The sequence below is a fragment of the Leptonotus elevatus genome, chromosome 15 (assembly GCF_054856555.1).
Source record: "Leptonotus elevatus isolate MCC_2025b chromosome 15, RoL_Lele_1.0, whole genome shotgun sequence".
Lineage (NCBI taxonomy): Eukaryota > Metazoa > Chordata > Actinopteri > Syngnathiformes > Syngnathidae > Leptonotus > Leptonotus elevatus.
The window spans coordinates 6,523,685-6,548,277 of NC_141253.1; the positions used below are offsets into that span (position 1 = coordinate 6,523,685).

At 37.9% G+C, this 24,593-nt stretch overlaps 1 protein-coding gene across 5 annotated transcripts in view; it reads right to left on the reverse strand.

Annotated features, from left to right (window-relative positions):
• The window catches only part of LOC147161782 (transmembrane protein 132C-like), a 173,359-nt gene continuing 148,766 nt past the window's right edge, over nt 1–24,593 (reverse strand). For all 5 annotated transcript variants that reach the window (XM_086096140.1, XM_086096142.1, XM_086096141.1 and 2 more), the window contains 5 exons: nt 12,566–12,709; nt 8,998–9,206; nt 5,608–5,899; nt 3,677–3,868; nt 1–2,047 (listed from right to left, as the gene is read on the reverse strand). In XM_086096140.1, coding sequence (XP_085952266.1) covers nt 980–2,047; nt 3,677–3,868; nt 5,608–5,899; nt 8,998–9,206; nt 12,566–12,709 — 1,905 coding nt within the window. In that variant the 3' untranslated portion in view covers nt 1–979. The remainder of the gene's footprint in view (nt 2,048–3,676; nt 3,869–5,607; nt 5,900–8,997; nt 9,207–12,565; nt 12,710–24,593) is intronic.

Consider the following 24,593-nt stretch of genomic DNA (forward strand, 5'->3'; position numbering starts at 1 on the left):
TTTCACAGTTAGTGATTGTTTGTTTATTCGCTGTCATGACATGTTTTTTTTTCAAGGAATCCAAAATTGTCACATACAGTTCTTTAAGTGCGCAACTTGGGCCATACAGATGGTACACCGGGACGGACTTATAAATAAGAGATTGTCTACGGTGCTCTAAAATCATAATCAGTTTATTCTATTCAATGAGTCAAATGAGTTGACTTCAAATGAGTGAAGCAACAGAATCAAAAGGAGAGAAGGGCGGCTAAGAACACAGTTCGAATCAGTAGCAACGTACATAAGCCAACCCAAAACTCTTTTTTTTTTTTTTTTAAATAATGTTTGACTGCAATATGACAATACCGACATGTCCCAAGGGTTATTCCTTATCTACACACCTTCATTCCAGGTACCAGATCCAATACACATTCCTTTCCCCCTCGACGCCATGCGTTGATCTGGTTTCTGGAGTCAAAGCAAAAATCGAAGAAAACGTATTCATACAAATTCTTACTGTACATATAATACCACTAAATAAAACTTTTGCCTTTATATAGGTAGAAAATTCCTCCAAGAATCTATAATTGCCGATTTGCAGTACAGGGCATACAGCAACTCTGCAAAAGCAAGCAGAACACAAACAATACAAGGAAAATATGATGATATCAAAAAGAAAATAAAACCAAAGTACAGGACGCACAGAATATGAAACGGAACCGCAATTAAATACAAAGAACAAACATTTAAGTTAAGCAACAATATCAAGTTCACATTTTGTCTTTTGTGGCGGTGCTGTGGCGAATAATTGATCGCGGGCAGTCGCTCTTCCTTTTCTCAGTGCCGTCACAGGTCCAAAGTTGTAGCCGCGGCGTGCGAGTGAAATACGACGAAACACAAGAGCCAGCGTCTGGTTTCTTCATCACCTTAACTTCCCGTCTTCATTCTGAAGGCATTCAGGTGAGTTTCGCTTAAAGTTCGCTGAATCACCGACCGGCTTCTAAGCGATGTTCTTGATAGCGTTCTCATTCAACTTCTCCATGTAGTTCCTAAGATCCTTGGAGTCCCCGAGCTCAATGTCTGGACAAACCCACTTGATCTCGCTGGTTTGCATTAATGCTAACGGGCTAAGGACGGGACATCCATTGCTGGATTTGATGTTGGAAAAAGTGGTGAATTTCACTCGCTTCCTCTTGGTTGTCGGGGAGTTAAGCGACTCGCTTCTGGGATCTCGACATCCTGCCGTGCTCGGATTCCCGTGCTGGGCGCCTCCGTTTAGCAGTTGGCTACCTTCCTCGGGGGTGCCGCCCAGCTCGTCCAGTTGCTGTTGCTGCAGGCACAGCCCCTCCTCTTGGCCCAACCAAACCCAGTCGTGGGAATGGGGCATGGTCTCCGTGGCCTCCAGAGACAGGTGCTTACTTCGGTACTTGTATGTGTAAGAGATGCAGTTAATGAGGAATACGAGGATAGCCAGGCAGAAGACCCCCAACAGGGCGTACATCCCGATCTCCAGGTCGGTCATGGCTCTTCGGGTCGGGAGATCGTCATCGGTGCTGCGACTACGCGGATGCTCAACCTGGTCCGGATAGTCTGCGATTTCACCTTGGATTTTCCCCCCCGTGTCTGCCGACAGGCGGCCCCCGTTGGCCCTCACCGGGACGTGGCCCCTGATGGTAGTAGCTCCACGGTTAATTAGCCCAGTTTCCATATCAGAGATGGATCCGCCATAATAAGGAGTATCGGGTCGGGTGCGCCGCTCTCCCGAATGTTTATAGAGCTCCTCGGGTCCGCCAAACCTCACCTGCACGTTGGCCATCCCAGTGGCTAAATTGGGGCGCCTCTTTCCATTCTGGCACATCTCGGACATGCTCATTTCAACGCGCACGAGCAAGCCTTGACCTTCGCCCTTTGCCACCACGACCGGCCAACTCCAAGCTGCATTGCGTTGCACCGCCACCACTCGCTCGTCCAGCGAAGTGGCTGTCAGGGTGAAGTGGGCTGGGTTGTAATTCTCGAGTGGAGTCATGGAGCCATCGCTAAACTGCAGCCAGGCACTGATGAAGGACTCCTAGAGAAATAACAGAGGAGGTTTTAGTTTTGTTAGAAATTCCACCTTTTTACTAAACATGTAAACAAATCATCCATCAATCGTCTATACCGCATATCCGTACACTTTGGGGCGGCATGGCTCAGTGGTAGAGTGGTCGTCTCACACGCAAGAGGTTGTGGGTTTGATCCCATGCAATTGTGACCACATCGAAGTACCCTTGAGCAAGGTATCGAACCCCCAGTTGCTCCTGATGCTGCGTCATCAGTAGGTGAATGAGTAGTCAAACGTAAAGCGCTTCGAGGTGGAAAAGCGCTATATAAATGAAGTACCCCTTTACTCGGGTTGCGCGTGTATTCGATCCTATCCCAGCGGACTTCAGGTGAGAGGTAGGGTACGGATATTAGGATTCATCCATTCATTTCCTTGCAAGTATCCAAGGTCGGGTCGCAGGGCCAGCAACTTAAGCAGGGAAACCCAGATTTTCCTCTCCCCAGCCACTTCGTCCAGGAGGCACTCAAACCAGATGTCCGAGCCGCCTCATGTGGCTCCTCCTCTCAATGTCCTTCCTGGATGACCGAGCTTCTCACCCTATTTCTAAGGGAGAGCCCGGACACAATTTGGGTCACTTGTATCCGGGATCCTGTTTTGGCGGTCACAACCCGTCGGTAAGGGTCGGAACGAAGATCGACCACCTCTTCTTAACCACAAAAGAACAATATCCCACATCCCTAGACACTTCTGGAGCCAGGGATTAGACCACCAAGGTCCCTGCCTCTGTCACCCACCACGATAAGGTGACGGCTCAGGGAGGGTGGTGATAGTGTGATATCATTATATTTCATTATGTATTTAACGTCAACAAGAAGTTGGTGTCAAGTAGAAACTTGGTACCCTATTTGAAAAATAACGGGAACAGTTTGGAGATAATAGCATAGGACAAACAAGATGAGGCAGTAACTACTTCTTGTGAACCCTCGCCAAGGCTTCAGTAACCCAGTATGCAAACAAACTCTGAAAATAACTCAGGAAAAACAATAATATGCACATTGCTTCAAAAAAATACAAAGGGAAGGAGAAACCGTGAATTGCAAGTGCATCCTAATTATATGACACAGAAGGAAATTGGAGAAAATATCTCCTGAAGACAAATATTATTTCCTCTCCAAGGGAAAAGTCAGTTGCCTGCTGCCATTTGAAATTATAATGATCACAATAACAGAGACGTTCACTGGTTGTCTATGCAAATCAAAGGCAAGCAGTCCCAATGTAAAGTTAATCATGAGAATAAAAATAAAAACACAGCTTTAATTACCGCCATGACTTGAACTTGTTCGCCAAACATAAAGAGCGCTTCACTACCGATACGGTACACACTATATATACCAAATGCGGTATTCTGTAGTGATGGCAAAATGAAGCTTCATGAAGCACTTGTGATATTTTTTGACTCCCCTAGATGGTGCTCTTGGTTTAAATATGAAGGCTAGTGCAAAGGAAATTGATTACATTTCCACTGCATCTTTCAACCAAGAGTGCCATCTAGAGGAGTCAAAAAATATCACAAGTGCTTTATGAAGCTTCATTTTGCCATCACTAGTATTCTGCTCTCACTACAATCACACTGAATAAAAAAAACAAAGGCTCTACCTGTTGGGCCGCTTCAATGACTTCCTGTGTGGCCGCAGTGGCGACAATGGCACTGTTGCTCCCTGGGCTGAGGTGCAGGGACAACGAGAGTCCGGACACCAACTGCACCCCGAGCTCTGTCACGCTCACTTTATCATCCAGCACCCTGATTGTCCTCTCAGCAAGGACCAATGATGTCAGAGGAGACAGTACCTGCAAGACACGGAACCAACACTTGCTTACTCCTACTTACAAATCAAATACAGTGTCTGAGGATTTCAGGTTGCAAACTAAGCCCAAGTTTGAGTTGATCTACGTGATTTCTACCGTCGTTTTAAATCGTTGAATTCTGAGCCACTCGGGGGGGAAAAAGTATTCCTTTATTTGTATCAGCGGAGAGCAAATAACATTGTTTAGCTGAATGAAAGGGAAAATGTGATGAAATCATGCAAAAAAAAAAGTCCTCAAGCTATTTTAAAATATGTCAAACTGACCGATACCAAGATCAGATGTTGACGTTTCAGAAGCGCATCTGTGGTTTTGGTGAATATCTTTCGAAAACATGAAAAGCTCACTCCTGAAGTCAAACCATGTGCTGGCTCAGCCTGGGGAAGCGATTTCAAATGTGCCTGTGGGCCTTCTGTTAGCATAACATTATTTCACATCAGTGATGATTTCGTCAATGCAAAATTTTCGTCACAATTATTTTTTTTTCCACGAAAATGAAAACTATTTGACACATTGACTGAAAACTTCGTGAATGGCTAAAATGAAATACACAGTGACAAAAATTCACAAAATCCAGTCACATGGGTGGGAGAAAAGAACCACTCAGAAACTGTTTGCTGCACTTTTTTTTTATGTTCAAATGTTTAATTTAATTGTGCAGCTGTAAAAATTAATCTCAGGCAATTATGCACCTTTTTTTTTTTGGCTGAAAACTAAGTTTAAATTTTTTTTTTTACAATTATTGTCAGTTCAACATGTTTCATTGACATAAAGTTTAATAAAGACACCGTTGTGTTAAATGTGTGTTAAACTACAGTTACATATAGGTGTGTTAATTTTCTGTATAAAAGTTGAAATGTATGCTGAAGTAAAACTGACTAAATTGTCAATTTAGTCAACTAAAATTGCTTTTCATTTTGTCGACTAAAATTGCTTTTTGTGGTCGTTGACTAAAATTGGATTAAAACAAAAATACAATCAGATGACTAAATGACTAAAAGTAATTAATTTTTGTCAAAAGAGCTGTAGAGCTGTCAAAATTAATCAATTAATCGACACGTAATTGATTATTATTAAATTAACTGACAACTATTTTATATCTATTTTATATCAAGTACTCCTTCTTGAAAGAAGACTGATTATCTTCTGTGTTTAACGAAAACAAGACATTTGTAAACATCTGTTTTTCCTTTGGAAAACAATGACCGAACCGGTAACATAGTACAACATTTACATTTTTTTTTTTTTTATCACTATACAAATACGAAATAAACACCAATCACTGGTTAATAAACAGTAATCAGAAAAATGTTTTTGTAATACACTTAATGCAAAATTAAAACAAATCAAATAAGTCGATTAATCAATTGAATAATCGATAGATTAATTGAAAATATTCGATAGTGACAGCACTAAAAGACTAACTAAAACTACATTAAAATTTCTTGTCAAAATTAACACCGTTTCACATTTAAAAGTTGGAAATATTATGCAATGGTGACAGTTTGGATAATGGATGCTCAGGTACGGTGGTGGTTATTGCTTGCGTGGCACCCTGTGCGAGACCCGCTTTGACCTTTAACTGGCCATGCGGCCACACACATGACACATATCAGAAACCACCACTAGGTTCACATAAATGTGGAATTCGCATTCCCTAGTAGCTAATGAGAAAATATGCCTAAAATACTCCAAGTGACATGTCACAAAAATGCCCACATTACCTGTATTTTGGTCAAACCGGCGCTCCGTCCAATTACGACTTGTCCCTCCCACAGTTGAGCAATCTTTGGGTCATCCAGCCTCAGCGAGTCCTTCACCAGTTGCGTCACGTCCACCTGCCAGTCGCTGCCTAGCAGGAAGTTCTGCTGGCTTTGCTCGTCCTCGGCGTCTTGGACCTCGTCACTTTCGGACACAAAATGTGTCAGAACTTGCAGGGTGGTGCTCTGGTACTGAGCTACGCAGGAGTTGTCGGTCCTCTCCTCGGCCGTTCCGTCATCCTCCTCCTCGTCGTACCTGGATATACACAAAGTACAGTGTGCCAAAGGTTGTTTTTCAAGGGATACACGTCCTTTAGCTTCTGTGGCATTTATTAGAGTCAAAGCTGCTGTGTTCCGTTTTGGTGCTGGCTGCATTTCTGACCACCCAAAAGTCAGAGGCCTCTCGCTATTTTCAAAAATCCATAAAAAAAAAAAAACAGCTTCAAGAGACAACCTGCAGCTGTGCTTGCATTCTTATTTTGTTCTAAAGGGCAGCTAATATTTTGCAATTTCTCTGTCATTTATTTGCTCGTGGCAGGTACCCTTTGGAAGACGGAAAAAAATGTTTATAAAGCTAAACACTGTGTTCCCTTGAGACAATTCTTGTTGGTTCTATAGGCTTTTTATCACAAAGACCTAAATTGGTCCTTTTAACCATCCCATCCATATTATAAATCGCTTAGCGTCACTATTTAACTCATTGTTTGCCATTGACGGTTACAGACGTAAAATATTCACTTTAATTATTTCTATTAGTTTAACATTTTTTCCCCGTTGTTAACAAGAGCATAAAAACCTACAGAACAGATATAAAATTTGTGATTAATCGGGAGTTAACTTGTGAAGTCATGCAATTAATTACGACTAAAAAATGTAATCGCTTGATGCTCCTAATTTTTAATAATCTTTTCTTCTTTTTTTTTTAATCGCGTCAGGCGATTAAATGTTTTAATTGTAATTAATCGCATGACGATTAATCATACATTTTATATCTGTTCTAAATGTACAATAAAAAAAATCTAGGTTTTCATACTCTTGTTAACAAAAGTGAATATTTTTTTTTTAAACTAATTTAAATAGTTCAAATGAATTTTTGACGTCAATAGCCGTCAATGGCAGTAAATGAGTTAATTGTGAAAATGTTTAAACGGCCTACATCTTTGGTTTATAGTATAAATTAGGAGTGGGAATCTTTGACTGTCCCACGATTCGATTCAATGCCGATTTTTGGGTCTGCAATTCGATGGACGGGCAAAGGATCGTCATGATCTACTCCAGTCTGACTCGCTAATGCTAATTAGCGTGCTACTCGCGGCACTTTTATCACTCAAAAGAATGGCCATTCATACAGCATCTTATCATTATTCACGGGCATATGCTCTTCCTACGCTGCAAAAAACACAACTTTTATTGGAATAACCTTATCATTAATCTTTAAATTAAGTCAAAATTAACGGACTCATTTTGACAACCCTAGTAAAACTATGTAAATATGTGTATTCGGAATAGACGAAATGATGGTATTTCAGGTTCTGCCTGCAATCTGGTGATCTCTCGCTATCAGGTGGGCTGGGGTGGGGGTCGGGGAAGCGCTGATGTGTGGGATGACGGTGACACTTTCCATTAGGTCTTTTTTTTCTTTCTTCGCTTTCCATTAGGTCTAACGAGTCGCAGCCAGTTGAGCAGAAAAAACAGGCTGACAGGTTAACATGCTCTGGCGCTATCGTTTGGCTTAAGTCCGATAACGGGGGCTCAGTTATCTCCTCCACATCATAGCAGTCGAAACCGAGGTACGATTTACGCCTGAGGTCAGGTCATGTTGGGGGCACTGAGTAAACCGGTCACAGATTCCGAGGGTTAAATGCATTTGTGAACATAAGGTGCGCATATGCGGCACGGGGTGATCCGTTTATGGGTTGTTCTTCGGCAAAAATGGACTCGTATGCATTCTCAATGCCCTGATGTGATCCCTGATCAGCAAGGGAGGGTGGGGAAATGGGGGGGCTGTATTTGTGTTAGAGTGCCCCCCAGTGGGGTCTGCAGCAATTAGAAATAGCAATATAATGTGATATGTCTGTCCGAGTGATACTAGTGTATTTTATTCATAAAGATCAATGAGACTATAAAGAATAAACATAAAAATGACATTAATACATTTCATAGATTACTTCAATGATAATGACTTCATTCATGACTACATTCTAATTGGCCAATTACACAAACTGAAAATGTTAAAAGCTTGGCCAATGGACAGGTCCAGAGCTACAATAGCTGTAAAAACTACAATAATGAGTGCTTTATTTACTACATTTGCATAATGCAACCATGGACAATAAGTAATAAATACTCTCAAAATCTTCATGACAATTAAAATCCCACAATTTACAATTTTATACCACTCAACTCAGTTCAACTTAACTTTATTAGATAAAAAACACACAACCACTGCTGTAATAAAGTATTTCGCGTGGTTAAATATTGCACACAAATCACACTACACAATAAAATAATAATAATAATAATAATTATTATTATTATAATTATAATAATAAAAAAACACTTGACCTTCCAAGTACCATCACAACCCCCCCCAAAAAGAAAATAAATAAAAATAATAATAATAATAATAATCAAAATACTGTAAGAGGCCCAAGTGCTCATCAAAAGCAAGGTGCAAGTTTTAGTCCTAAAAAGCACATTTATTTTATTAGCCACTGAAACATTATACAATTTGAAAATTAAAACTGTTCTTAAAGACTATAGGAAAAAAAAATATATATATATATATATATATCATAATTACATTAATATATTACATATTAAAATGAAATACAAATGTTATTATTATTATTTTTTAAACAAACATTTCTAAAGGAACAAATGTAAATGTAACATTAATAAGTTGAAAAAAACTCAAAAGTACTTAACAAATGTACTGAACTGGATTAAAATAGAGTTGTAGCCACTATATATAACATTATACCAGTGGTTCTCAATTTTTTTTCGACCACGCGCGCCCCCAATTAGAAGATGAAAACATGTCATGCCTCAACAATTTACCCCCATGACTAACGGAAAAAAAATTTGCCTGAAAAAAAACCCTGTTAAATGAGAGCGCCACTGCCACCTACTGTTGTGGATGTGCAATTATACTTTATTGTAGCACGACAAAAAATAACAATAATAAAAAAAATCTTAGGACTGCATTTATTTCAGTGACTAATCTCAAGAAAGCTTTTTGTCCAAGATGTTCCATCACTTCAGATGTAAAACAAACTATATTCATAAACAATAAAAGCAATTCACAAAATCTTTCAGAAACACAATCAATTTAACTCCGTAAGTGTCCCTTACCTCTTTTGTCCCACGGCGACAGGAACCCTCCAGCCCTTGACTTGGTTGAGTTCAGGGTCGGCCACGTCGATGAGCAAGGGGAGGCGGGGCATCCACACGCTCATCTCCAGCTGCGCACTCAGGAAGCTGTAGGCGAAGTTGAGCATCACCTTGCTCTTTCCTCGCGTCTCTTTCCCGTTTACGTACACGTAGTCGCATCTCTCCGACACCTTGGAGATCCAACAAAGCGGAGGGGTGGGAAGATGCGCACGTGAATACGCGTGTGTCGTGTTTGTGGGCGCAGGATGATATCATGGCAAAGAACCACGACGAGCGTCCAACGCGGCAGATGGCGCTGGGAAAAGAAACAGACGCGTCTGATCCCGCTAGAGGGAAAAACATAAGCTCAAGCTAAATTGGTGAGTGGTGGCATGAATTTGAGCGACAACCAGTTGGTTGATTTTCTCAGATGTACTTCCAGTATGGAGACGTACAATCCGCAACGTCACAGGTGTCTTCAAAACAGCAGAATCTCCCCGTCGGACGTTCCTTCCCGCTGCCAAAATCTGCAGTCAAATATTTAACAATCTGCCCGACAATTTGATTTGTCAGTTCATTTCGTCGTCGTTTGGACAACATTCACAAAAGTTTGGAACAAACGGGTGTTTCAGCGAGACTGTCGTCTGTCTTCCCGGCATAAAATTTGGCAGATTTACTCGGAGATGGTGTCACAGCATGGAAGAATTAAACTGACACCTTCGCTTCCACCCACTGTGTTATGTTGAGCTTTTGACAGAATGATTATTGTGCTTAACACAAAGGACTTTCAGAAGTTTAAGTTTGAAAATTGACATTTTGATCGCTAAAATTATGAGCGTGTCACATCTGAGGACGACGGTAACCTTTAGCTATACTGATTTCGTTCTGCTTCTTCATGGAATTAACATTTATTTTCATAGCCACATTTCGTTGTCTTCCATCATGTATTAGGAGGTTGCCGTCTTATATATATATATATTAGGGGTGTGAAATGCCTAGTACCTGGCGATTTGATACATATCACGATTCGTAGGTCACGATTCGATTCGACACCAATTAAACCCGATACAAATCTATAAATTGATTATTGCGATTTTTTTTTAACTCAAATTTAGAAAATATTAATCAGTAAATGTGACCATGTACACTGTAAGTTTTGTATAAACATGTATTTATTTATCCAAAAATTCAGGCTTATAACAGCCACTGCATTTAACAAACAAACTTGTACATGTACACTAAGATTTGTATGAAAATTATTTATTTATCTGAAAATTCAGGTTGCTCTCTGTTTCATGTTTGAACAGCACTGAAATAAAACATTATGGCTTAATGTTCCATTCATATAACATTCTTCCATGCTTAATGTGTGAATCCTAACCCTAAGTAAGACGTTTTTCCCATAAAAAAATTGATGTTTAAAAATCGATTCGGCCGCATATTGAATCGATTCGAGAATTGCGCGCTGTAATATCGCGATATATTGCCGAATCAATTTTTTCTAACACCTCTAATATATATATATATATATATATATATATATATATATATATATATATATTAGGGGTGTAACAAATATATATATATATTAGGGGTATTAGAGAAAAATAGATTCAGCAATATATCGCGATATTACAGCGCGCAATTCTCGAATCGATTCGATATGCGGTCGAATCGATTTTTAAACATCAATAAAAAAAATTATGGGAATATTCAACAAAACGTCTTACTTAGGGTTAGGATTCACACATTAAGCATGGAAGAATGTTATATTAATGGAACATTAAGCCTTAATATTTTATTTCAGTGCTGTTCAAACATGAAACAGAGTGCAACCTGAATTGTCAGATAAATAAATAATTTTCATACAAATCTTACAGTGTACATGTACAAGTTTACTGATTAGTATTTTTGAGGTTTAAAAAAAATATCGCAATAATCAATTTATAGATTCATATTGAAAGTAATCGGTATCGAATCGAATCGTGACCTATGAATCGTGATACGAATCGAAAGGTACTAGGCAATTCACACCCCTAATATATATATATATATATATATATATATATATATATATATATATATATATATATATACACACATACATACAGTATATATCTTATCCTGGCAATTACATATTCAGTAGCTCAGAGAAAGTAACAATGCAATGAATCCGCTGACAGAGCTTAAGTATATGCAAGTGAGATTTTAAATGCAAGATAGCAAGGTCACTGTCATTGTGTGTAGTGTTACACTTTAGTGGATGATTAAACCCTGCGAGAGAGCTGCGACTTCTCTCTGACACGCAAATCAGTAATTCCTCGTCTGCAAACACATGCTAGAAGGGCACTGGAAGAGCTCAGCCAAGGGTCATGAAATATTCAGCTCACGCTGGACTAAAATGCTCACATATAGACGTAGAGGGTTCAAAAAGATCCAGTGGGAAGAACATTTTTGGTTTTGAAATGAAAAATGGATGTAATTGAATAAATATGGTGTTTCATGTAAACACAGAAACTACCACATGAAGATTGGACTCTTTTTTTTCGTCACAAAAAAAGGTTCTACCTTATTCAATTTTTGAGTAATTGGCATTAGAACATGGGCTGGTTTCGTTCAACTCACCTATTATGAATCCCAAAAAATAGAGGAAAAAATATATATTTTAAGTGACAGCTTTAGGATGCCTCAAACTTCGGAATAGTACCTTTGTAAAAAATAATTAATTACAAATAATCAATAATTTTAAATTTGACAAATTTTACAAATTATTTGCAAGCTATATAGTAGTTGTTTTTAGTTGTGTTTGCATGTGTATGTACGTACATTACGTCGTCGCTTCTATTTTTAAACTTAATTAAAACTTAACTTAATTCTTAACTACTAAATAATCTCTGTCATCATTTCCCTAATTTGTGACACTCTTGTGACAAACAATTTGATTAATTACAAGCTGCTTGTAACAATCAAATTTCATCTGCTGGCTATAGTTATTACTATTATTTATTTATTTTTCCTTTCCCAGCTAAACGTTCAAAATGAAGCTGACTAAAACTTTTCTTAGCCCATTCTCATAAAAAGTATAAAAAAAAAAGGTAAAAAAAAAAAAGGTAGTTTTAGTAGAACAATTTCCGTCACTGGCGCTTCTCGTTAGGAATCCCCTTGATGACAGTTCTTGCAACAGATGCATGACTTTTTAAAACCCCTTCTACTACATCTACTACTACTAATGTATTCAGTAAGACGCATTCTACAATGATTCAATAGATGATTACATGACTCATGTCCGCGGCGCTCAGAATCTGTCTGAAAATTCTACGAAAAGACAATCCCTTGTGTTTCTATCAGGCAAGAAAAACTATTTGGTACATGAGTGGATTTCAATAATCCTGATACTATTCCTCCTGCCTAAGACTATTTCCCATCATTTTTGTTCAATTCAGTATATTCATCTCTTGCACAAAATAACCATGAAAAAAAGAAATGAAAAACTGTTCAGTGCCAGCAATAAATAACGACGTTACACAAGACGGCCACGCACCACAGTTACCTTAATAACCTGCTCATCGGTTGACCTGCATTCCACCGACTCGGTTACATCCGAGACCGCCCCGTCAGTTCCCACGGTGACAACCTTTACAGGCACAGCGACTGTACGACCGGTGAGGACGGCTGTGTTAAGGATTTCCGTGTCCTGTAAAACGAAATAGAAATATTGACATTTTAACGATCTTAGCGCATTGTGACATGCAGCACTGAAGATAAGTTACCGTCTTACGGTATAGTTATATAAAACATGACATGTACACAACTTGTGTAATACAGTACAGTTACACTATCTTGTCACTTTATGAACTGCATTGCGTATTTATTATTGGTGTATAGGCCTAATCAGCCTCAGGAGATGAGCATAGTCTTTCTGCAGCAATCAGCGGGAGCTCATTAAAAAAAACTTAAAAAAAAAAACGAAACAATAATACTGTCTGTCAAATTGCGCTCATTCCAGCGATATCACAAGATGCATTAACAAGCAGAAAGCATTAAATAGGTTGAATGAGATCAATTAAGACAATGGCGTTAATCCTTGAGCCCACGGCGTGATGGTGGGAGAGGATTGCCGTTCGCGGCTCAGTTTCACTAAAAGTTCTCTAAAGCTTTGAGAGGAAATCATTCTGACAGCTCTTTATTGTGTGCGAGGGTTTTGTCTGGTCATTAAAAAAAAAAGAAGGATTGCATTCAAAGCTTAAATGCAGACAGTTTGACTCTCGTTATTCATAACGGGTAGTTAGAAGCAAAAAAAAAAAAATAAATATATATATATATATATATATATATTATTATTTTTTTTTTTGCGACAGCCATCTTTTGCATTGCTGCGATTGGGTGGAGACCAGCCCAAAGTGACCCAATACGGGCGCGCTCTATAGAATATGAATGGATCTAAATGTATTATTGCACACAAGATGTCGCCATAGTTTTGAACGCTGCTTTTTACAACATCTCTTTTATTGTTTTAAAAATGTGCAGAATTTCACATGTTACTTCATGTTAAAAATGAGATAGCTCTTAATATGAAAATAAAAAAATGCACCAAGCTGTCACCAATGTCTTACAAATGCAATTATGCCATCTAGTGGCAGAAAAATGCCCTCCATCAAAATCAATATCACACTCGTTTTTTACAGTACTGTACATCTTTTTAATTTTATGAGTTATTATGAAATTACTGTACCAAAGACTAAAAGATGCAGCCATATTTCTATTAGTTTAACATTTTCCCCCACTTTCATGTTAACAAGAGTATGAAAAATTATTGTAATTTTATTGTACATTTAGAACAGATCCAAAATTTGCGATTAATCGTGAGTTCACTATAAAATCATGCGATTAATTACAATTAAACATTTTATCATCGCCTAACATCCCTTATAAGGAGTATGGTATGAAATGTAGCGGAAAAAAAATTCCCCCTTATGTTATGTAATGTTTATCATTATGTTTTCTCAATTAGCAGACTGATGAGTGAAAATCATTGTCACTGTATAATCAACAAAATAACTTTTGGTAAGTAACAACAACAACAGTAATATTATTATTAATATTAATAAAAATTCTAATAATAATGGACAGTAATCATGCATGTCACAAAGCACCACTTTTTTTTTTTTTTTTTTTTTAATATTATTAAAAAAAGAACCTGTACCCTTCTATGTTAGCTTCTCACACTTACTGCTAGCTAGCCGCTAACTCTTTAGCCATATACTTACAACCTGTAGAGGTATATTGTTATAAAGTACGAGTGTGGTACGTTTAAATATTTGACATAACCTTAATTCTCGAGTTCATGGTACGAGCTGCATCAGAAAAGGTGTCACAAAATATATCAATGTCAAGCTCAAACAGAGTACTTTTTCCATGCACTCATGGAGGATTTTTTTTTATTTTTATTTTTTTTTAATATATCAAACTAAAAATAATATTGGAAAGGTCAGGTAATATTGGTGCCATTTACTATGAAAGAGGATTTGTCATTTGTTTCAACTCTTCAACTTCCACTTGTATGACAATTAATAATCTCACTTAAAACAGTACCGTTTAAATGTTATGTGATAGCAGTTTTGCCTTTGGAGCAAATTAATTCCAAGATATTTGAACTCCATGGAAAAATTTTGATTTACAGAATGAAATTAGCAGATGCCTTCTTTCAAGTTTTATCTAAAAGAAATTAAAATGTTTTTCTCAAACTAAATTACAATCCGATACCTTCATAACAACTCTGCTCCATTTTCCCCCGGTGAACAATACACCCATTTTCTCATAATTACTTTGCAAGACTAAGTGTGCACATTTTTCTGTGTGACTATTAAGCAACCTATGAGAAAGTGCCCCTCATATGCGGCGTCTTATCTCTTTGTGATGGCTTTTTTGGCTCAATAAGCCATTACTGTTACGGAAGAACACAATGAAAAAAAGAGCCCCGGTAACGAGCATTCAATAGCGGCGTTTCAGCCAGGCAAAATATTTTTGATTGAAGACTGATATAGTTGATGTAATAGCCGGCACATCATCTCGAAATTAAATGAAATTCAGTGAGAGAACACAGTGGAGCCTTTTTTCTTTTCTTCTCCAATCTCCCCTGCGTCTCACTGGGCTTTGTCTGCCTGTCTGAAGTAAACCCCCTTCCTTGCGGTTTTGAGGAGCAGACTTGCGCGTCCGATTATACTCGAACCCATGATAAACACCCAAATTGGTGTATTATCAACACACGCGCAGCACCAAATATAAACCACAGGACCCCTTAACAACGACAACAAGAAGCAAGTCGTCTTCCTCAGCCAGCAGCTTATCTTAACAACGTCGCGATCGAGACTGCAGTTGATAAAAACGCCACAATGCCTCGGCGTAACTGGGGTACAATGGTGGAGAGTGTAGGGGTCGTATTGTTAGAAGATAAAGGATGTGTTATACTGACAACCGGCGGCGGGGCTACGGCACTTGGAGAAACGTCACTGTGAGAAGACGGCCATAGGATACGAAAGTCGTAATATTCAAAGCACTAGAATTGCTTTAATTCGGCAACGCTGGAGGATTTTTAAGCATGAGAAACCTTTTAATGGTTATGTGCAGATTCAAGCCTGGATTTCGACGAGGCCACTCCAAAACCTTTATTTTTTACATTTTTATTATTATTATTTTTTTAAGTCATTCAGAAATTGGCTTATGGTGTGTTTTCGACGATGGCGTATTAGGGCCACGTATGAATATATTTTTGGGTGGGGGGCAAATATTCCGATAAAAAAAAAAAAACTCGCAAATTTTCCACTTTAAAAAGTCATAAATTTGCGACTTTATAAAGTGGCAAATTTGTAGGAAAAGAACCCCCGAAACCGAAATTTGTAACTAGACTGATAGATGTCGGTTACTTTACTTCTAAATTTCCTTTCCATTTTTGGGCCGACTTTCATTTTATCAGGCAGATTCTATTTAGGTGATTTGTGGATTGGACAGGTCGGGACCTTATAAGGCTTGTGTGTCGTCTCGCCAGTGAAAATAAACGGAACAATTTTATTAGCCACAATAATTCATGATTTAAACATGGGGGCAAGTACTTTTAACAGAGGATTAGTTAAATATGAATCCCCTCCTTAATAATGTCAAATCATGGATCCTTGTCAGATCAGCTGTTTGCTGATTTTAACCATTAAAGTGAGGAAACTATGTGAATTATTATTTTTTTTTAAAGGGGGCAAATACATTTTTATGTCACCGTATAGCGTAGGGCAATTTCAAAATGGTCTTTTGTACAAGACAACCCCTTTATTATTGGATATCAGGCTACACTAATGTAGTGTCCGAGTTGCCTTTCTATTACATCACCTTTGTGCTTCACTCTCCAGAAATCTATTTACACAATTGTGTTACATTAATACAACAATTGAATGTAGGGTAATAAAACAAGAAATGGAATGACCCATTATTTAAAAAAAAAAGGTACATTCCTAACCATACAAAAATGTCAAAAGCAATCTTGGCCCTTTGCGATGTGCTGGTCTTCTGGTTTAGTTCATGCAGTGGCTAAAATATGAGAACAATTAGGGTTTACATCTGAATGTTTTTTCATATAAAAAGCAGAATTATGAAACCGCTGCTAAAAAAAAGTATATGAAGTCATGTCACCTGCAGATCAGTATTTGACTTTGCACTTAAAATGTGTGCTGCTTGCTGTGAATTTGCGAACCAAAAGCAGCAGGTTTGGCTTTGAGAAGCCCGTACGATCCGAATCTCAAAACGACAGCTCGGATTGTGGTATGTATAGCCTGCTGTGCTAAAGTGGCTTTCACCTATTCAATTCAAATCATTTATCAAAAAAAATAAAAATAAAAAAATCAATTGCTTCCTGCTTCCTACACCTACACAGCCCCCCCCACGCCACCAGTATCAAACAGAATGGCAACCCTCAGCCGCTTTCCGCAGATAAATGAAAGCAAGGGCAAGCGTATGGATCAAACCTATAAGATTAGATTTGATCTTTTGTCAAAGACGGTGATGCCACAGCGGGGGAGATAGGTGTTTGCAGAATGTAAGCACTGCGGACTCAGAAAATGGTGGCTAAGGCCATCCTGTGTTGTCCCGACACTTAGCGAGTTTCCTCCGGCTTTCAAGCCAAATGCAAAAAAAGAAATACAAAATTGACTTCCTGGGTTTGCCACACTCGTGTTGTACTTCGCCCCGACCGTCTGATAGTTCTGAGTGACGTCACTAGTTTGAAACAACATTTAGCTATTTGCTAGCAAAGATACAGGAGCGGATTGGGTAAGCTAACGTTAGCATGAGTTGTGTTATTTCCAAAAAATTTAACGCTACAGTAAGCATGGGCAGATATTAGATCTGGACGGTGTGATAACTTTTTGAAATATTATAAAAACACTTCAGCATTTTTTTTTTTGTTATTGAACACAATCTATTTTATTTTTAAACAAAATGTTGAATATTTGGTACATTAATGTGTACCATGTTAGGTTTAAATGAAAGAATAAATACATTTTCACGTTTGTCTTATGTTTTAATTTATATTAGTAAGTCACAGTGTCCCGTCACTGGTGAGCTATTTTTAGAACAGACCCGTGGGCAACTCATGTTTTCATTGGGGCTAACTAGTACCTGCTAGCACCAGTTTTATTTATTTAGTTTTTAGCTAATGCTCACTAATCAAAAGAGTCTCTTTCGTCTTGCGCCCTCCGCTTCTGGTGTGAAACTGCTCACCCCACCTCCTCTTTGGAAAAAAAAAAGGTAATTCATTTCAAAGTGGCGAAAGTGCAAGCAGCCTATCACATTGGACCTCGCTTAGACGTCCTCTCTGCTTCACACATGACAACCAGTATTTTTTCTATAAGCTCCCAGAAGTGGCTGATGGAATCCACATTGTACACAATTAGTGGAACGCCGACTCCCTCTTGTGGCGGTGTGCTAAGGAATCACTGAATACAAAATCCAAACCGTACACAATGAATTGTTTTTCTTATGTTTAAACTCAGCGTTGACGATTACACGCTGCGCATAATGTTGACAATATGTTAAATATACTTTTAAAACTTGATTTTGATGCAAACTAAGGGGCACAACGAAACTGCGTTTAATGTTGATGACAATGTGGTAGAAGCGCAAGGATAAGAGGTGCGGGCTGGAAAAGACACATCCGTGTTTCCCATATCTTTATAGTAAAAAGCTGAAATTATAATGCTACTCAAGACGAGTAGAGACGGATGGCGTAAGCCGCAATCAGTTTAATTAATTACCCCGGTTTCAGACAGCTTTAAATACAAGAAGCTAAGTAATTGAAGAATTCATATTTTGTAGCATGCTTCTGCAATTAAAGCCTCTTTGCATACATCATGTTCATGTTGTATACATGTTGCATTTTGATGAATGTTCAAAAGCGCGCTTACTTCTGAGAATGAAATCAAGTCAAAAGCAAACTGGGAAGGCAAAAAACACTTTTGCAGTTTGAGACACGAAAGGCTTAAAAAGCAGCTCGGGGCACTCTGCCTTGACCAGGAATAAGAAATACCATTATTGATTACTAAAATTAAATCAGGAGCTAAAGTGATTTTTTTCTATGCTCATTAATTAGATATTGATCCAAGACAACATGTTGGCCTAGTTATTGTATTCTGTGAGTTTTGGTTGCATTTACAAAGATTAAATATTGAGACTATTTTTTTACTGCACTGAGAGCAAGGAGGAGGTCATGTGTTCTCAAATGTGTCCCCCCCCCCCCCCCCCCCCCCGTGTGTATGAAACTTATTGCCTTAAGTTTTTGATAAGTTATTATCAGCATCATTTCTACCAGGCAATACAGTTCACCTCATTTAAATAGAGTATTTATTCGTGATTATATAATTTTTTTTCATTGTAAAGGGTGTCAAAATGGCAAAATGAAGTATGGAGCTAGGGACGCTGCTATCCGATGATTACGTTAAGTGAAAGAAAGAAATGGGAATAATTCAATCAAGCTATCAATAAGAACTTTTTTGGAGGCTGAGGGAGGCAGAAATACACTTCAATAATTTGTAATGGGTGAACTTTAAAGTACATCTGCATGAGAATCAATTTAGTACTGCATTTGTACACGGCGTAGCTGTAACATTTTTAGGTAACATAAAATCTGAACTGATCTGCATTTTAAAAGAAAACTATTTGACGATTCGGAGGAGGTATGTACTTTCTGCCTTTTTTTTTCTTTTTTTAAATGCTAATTGCTTAACATAAAGGAGGGAACTGCAGAGGTTAGCAAAGATAAATAAGTTGCTCCTCATAAAACCTGTCCACATTCAGAGTGCTCCACTGTGCAATACGCGCCTGGTTCAACAAATCACCGCCAACCTCCACTGACAAGACGCTGGAAAGAGCGAAGCAAAGCCAGCCAGCAAAAAATAAGCAAACAAACACAACTACAAATTATGGGACGGACAGGATTAACTCCAAATTAAAGTCTGATTGACGTTTACTGGGGCTGCGTTCGTGGCCTTGACGGAAGAAAAAAAAATGGATCATGTGGATAGGCCGTGAATTTGGTGTGTGGAAGTCTCTCCATGCGATTTATGCTGTCGAGATGTGAAAGACGCCAAATAGAGCTATATTAGACACAATGAGCGGAGTAGAAAAAGATGCAAACCTCTATTTATATATTTTATTGAATATAAATATTTGTAATTAATGAGATCTAACTGCAAAAATGGGATCAACAGTAAAACATAAATGCAAAACATGTGTTTTTTTGCTCCCATTTTTCGTGACCTTCTCAACCTGAATCTGTGTTAGTGAGCACTTCTCCTTTGCCGAGAAAATCTATCCACCCCAACGGTGTATTGGACGTCCTCCCAAATGATCTGAAACACTTTTGGAGACAGCTTAGTTTAGAAAATGATTAGCTCACGGGCAACAGCTGTGGTGGGCATTCTTGCAGTTCAGCATGCCCATTGGAAACAACCAGGAAATTTTACAATGGCCGTAAGGCACACCTGTGCAATGATCAGCAACTCCTCCTCTGTCATTTACAAGAAGTCGATTAATTGAAATTAATAAGTGAGCAGTACAGATAGTTAACTCATTCACTGCCATAAATTTATTAAAAAAAAAACAAAGATTATAAAAAATTAGGGGTGATTAACATTTTTAATTTTAATTAATCACGTGACTTTAACGAGTGAAGTCATTGTTATATCTGTTCTAAATGTACAATAAAAAAAAAGGTATTCATACTCTTGTTAACAAAAGTGGAATTTTTTTTTAACTAATTAAATTTTTGACGTTTATAGCCGTCAATGGCAGTGAATGAGTTAAAATAGACTCTCGAACCTGTGTCCCATTGACAACTATTTTTTTTTTATTTATTTTTTTTGCTGCTTTTCAAAAGAGTTTTTCAATTAGTTTGTTTATGGAAGTTTGATCTTTTTGTCAATTAGGCTTTCAGTCTGGAAATTGACTTAATCAATCAAAACTTCCACTTTTTGCCTCTGATGAAATTGTTTGTCATTCTGGCACTGCGTTTTGGGTTATCATCTTGCAGCATGATGTACCATCTAAATTGGAGCAGATGTTTCCGTAGACTTCTGGCTTCATTTTTTCTGCTGCCAATGAAGATAAGTCTGTTCCCAGAAGAAGCCATGGCAGCACCTCGGCTGCGTTTTACAGACGACCTTGTATGTTTGGGATCATCAGCACATCTATTTTTTCCCCTTAAAGCGTTAGCTTTTCCATCACTTTGGTAAAGGTTAATATTTGTTTCTTCAGTTCATAAATAATTTTTCTTCCCAGAGCTTTTCAGGCTCGTCTCTGTACTTTTTTTTTCTCTCTCTTTTTTTTTTATCTTAAAAAAAACAAAACACAAATATGAAACCTTCACTCTTGCCCTCTCTAACAGTTATTTGTAGCTTTCATAATGTGCCTGTTATCAACCTGTCCAACACAGGTTACTTAGTACACACTTTTTTTTTCTTTTTTTTTTATTGCCGAAGATGGGCGAGTACAGATACCAGGTTTGATTTGGGCTGATACCATCCTTATTTCAAGTTATCGGGTACCTGCGATGGTGGCCAATACCAATATCGGACGAAAGATGCCATACAATCACATACTGTATTTTGGTTGGGATTTATTTTTTTATATGCCACTGGATTATTTGTCTCATTTTATTTCGTTATTTAAATATCTTTTTTTGTGAGTCCTATACAAAACATGCATTTGAAATGAAAAAGATGGTAGAAGATTGTCAATAATTTAAGGGAATTTTAAAGAAAAAAATGCTACATTGGTGATATAGATATTTCTTTAAAATTATCTGTCATTGTTTTTTTTAGGGAATTTTTTATGTATCAAAAGTATTAGCGGTACTTGGTATTTGGTACTTGGTATCAGTGACTAATCAAGAGTTGAATACTAATACTGGTGTCGCTCTGAAAAAATCTCTAGTACACTCTAAAAAGAGAATTGTTGAACCAATTTTAAGATTATAAATTGAATTGTTGCCCAATTAAAAAAAAATCACTTCAATTGGTAACACACGATTGAATTAAGTTAGTCCAAAGTGAATATATTAAGTTTAACTAATTAAGAGTTCATTAAACTTAATATATGTACCTGAATTAAGTTAATCAAAAGTGACTCCAATCCAAAGTAATAAGTTTAATGAACTCATAATTGATTACATTTAATATATTGGCTTTGGACCAACTTAATTCAGTCATGTGTTACCAATTGAAGTGATTTTTTAATTTTTTTTTTTTTTTTTTTAAAGTTGATCAACAATTCAATTTGTAATCTTAAATTGGGTCAACAATTCTCTTTTTAGAGTGTATCAATTATATGAACACAGCATTTTTATCTTAGAAAAGCAGAATGCATTTTTTGGTGCAGCTCTTGCATTGCCATTCATCATTAAATGATGTCACTGTCCGGTGATAATAATGACATTACGGTGCATTACAGGCTTTCTGCATTTATAACCACCCCCAAACTTTTTGGGCTTCTAATTCAATTTCACAAATAGGGGTCACCAGCAGGTTTGTGTGTGCTTTTAAAAAAAAACACTTAAATGGCTATTACATCTCCACGAGGGGTTTTAAACGCTTAATGCACCTTTCATTTTACATTAGACACACAAAGGGCCTTTTCGGCTGATGAAACAATCTCAAGCAGCTCCGCTCATATTGTGTCAGACGTTGTCTTAACTCCCCGAACCCGCCGCGCCCAGAAAGTGAACTGCGAGGGAAGGATGAAGTTTACAAGTGTCCTCGTTTGCTCTCTTTGTCTTCATCTCGCCCTCTCAGGACGTTTGCTGTTCAGGATTATCAAGAGCGCCGACGAGAAACAAGCTTAGCGCGCATGAAGCTGCCAACCCGCCCAGAGAAAAGTGAGAATTAACGTTTCCAAAATAACGGGCAAAAAAAGATAGAGGTAAAATAAAGCCCTGTGTAAGCACAAGAGGATTTAATTAAGCTTTAAGTTGCGCCGAGGTCGCTGAATGCTGACTCGAGGGCACTTAACATGCAAGAGGATAATCTCACCGCGCAGCCCATTTATGACGTGTCCTTTTCAAAAACAACTGGTGCGCAATGTGATGGAAGGCTGCCAGAATATCAACGTCCGAGGTGTAAATTACACGCATGTGGAGCCGTCCCCCCCCCCCCCCTTTGGGCTAATCTGGCCCGCAGAGGACTCGGCCGCCTGTTAATTACGCTGTCATCATTGCTTTAGGCCATCCCGATTATGGCATCAATCTTGTGCAGGCGGCCTTTTGGTCGAACCACAATTATTCCAGATAAAGCCCTCTCTCAATCAAGCCCTGAGAAAACAAAAACACAAATGCTGGGCTTTTCTCGCTAATGGCTCTGATTATATTATGGAACAGCCAGCTGGCATCGATTGAATTGGAAAACGCAGCTATTTTCCAAGCTAGGAATACAATTCTAACGATAGCATATGGGGATGCGCAGTCAAATGCTACGGGGGCCACGCTGGATGTGTCTCCTAATGAGAGAGCATCGCACAGCACAGCAAGAGCCAGATCAAAAATTCATGGACGGACGTGATAAAAGCAGCTCACTCTTCACTTGCCGTGTTCTCCGCATGTTCCCGCCTTTTAAGTTGGTTACTAAAAAAACGCCCTCGCCCGGGCTCCCCCCCGCTGTCCACCTGATTGGCGCTGCGTCACCCTCGCTGTTGTTCTGTTCAGATCTCCCGCCGCACAAGGCAGGTAACGGAAATGTAAATTATTGTAGCTAGAAACTGAAAACCGGTCCTGTTACACTCCATCCCTGCAGGTGAATCTTCATCCTTGAAAATGCCGCTTTTCCACTGCGCATTGCTTGTGTTTTCCTTGGTTTCGAGTGAGCGGGTTTCAACTAGAAAATACAACCACAGAAAGCTGCAAAAAAAAAACCAAGAATGAAGGTCTCCTGTATTTACTTCTCTGCATGTGGCTGTTAAGAGGAGGAGACTGAAGGCAGCCAGAAAATGGACAGCTAAAAACATAATGGCGGCGCATGCAGCATCCAATTCAGGCGCAAGCCAAGAAGCACCCGAGGTCCTCCTACACCACTTAAGAACTTCCATCAAACTCTATTCCCATGAATATTTTATGAAAAACAACTCCAGGCCATAAATATAAAACAATCAAATGGAAAACAGCATCTTTTTGATGACATATTCTTACGCCGCCGCCGCATGTTGTTCATGAGTTTGAAACCGCTCTCCCGATTCTCCCGTGTTCCCCACGTACGTGTGGTGAAAGAAAGGTATAACCGGGGGAGGCGAGTATCCCGCGCCTTCAAAACGTTTGATGGTAATCCATCATTGTTCTGCAACAATCTTGCTAACAAAAGGCAATACAAAAAAAGAAATAAAAGAAGACATTCAAACAGATTTTTTATTTGTATTTTATGGAGCCACAATACTATTTAATTTTAATAATAATAATAATAATAATTATTATTATTATTTATAATATTTATATATGTGTTTATTTAGTTAATAATAATAATACATGTATTTATTTATATTTAATTTAAATATATAAATAAATAACATAAAATAATATAATAAAATCTAAAATAATATTATATATATATATATAATTATTTCTAAAATTATTATTATTATTAATTACTATTAATACTAATAATAATTAACAAAATGTATTTATTATAATATTAATATTAATATATATTTATTATTAGGTCTCAAGTTTCCTTCCCAATTTTAGATTTTAATTTTTCTTCTTGCCTGGCATTTATTTAAGAGAATGTCATCGATCTTTGTGAACTGTGGGCCTGTTAAGACCTTTGAGACTCTTGTTATTAAGTGCCATAAAAATGAAACTCTCTACCTTTTTATGTCCAGTCTGAAGATATTGCTTAATTTAACCATTCTTACGTATTTGATATTAGGGATTAATGAGTATCGATACCAGGTATCGGTATCAGGCCGTTACCAGGATCGGTCACCCTCTTGTAGCCATATTATAATTAGGAACTGGAAATGAGAAGAATATTAAATTGCCTTCAATTTCATGCAATTTT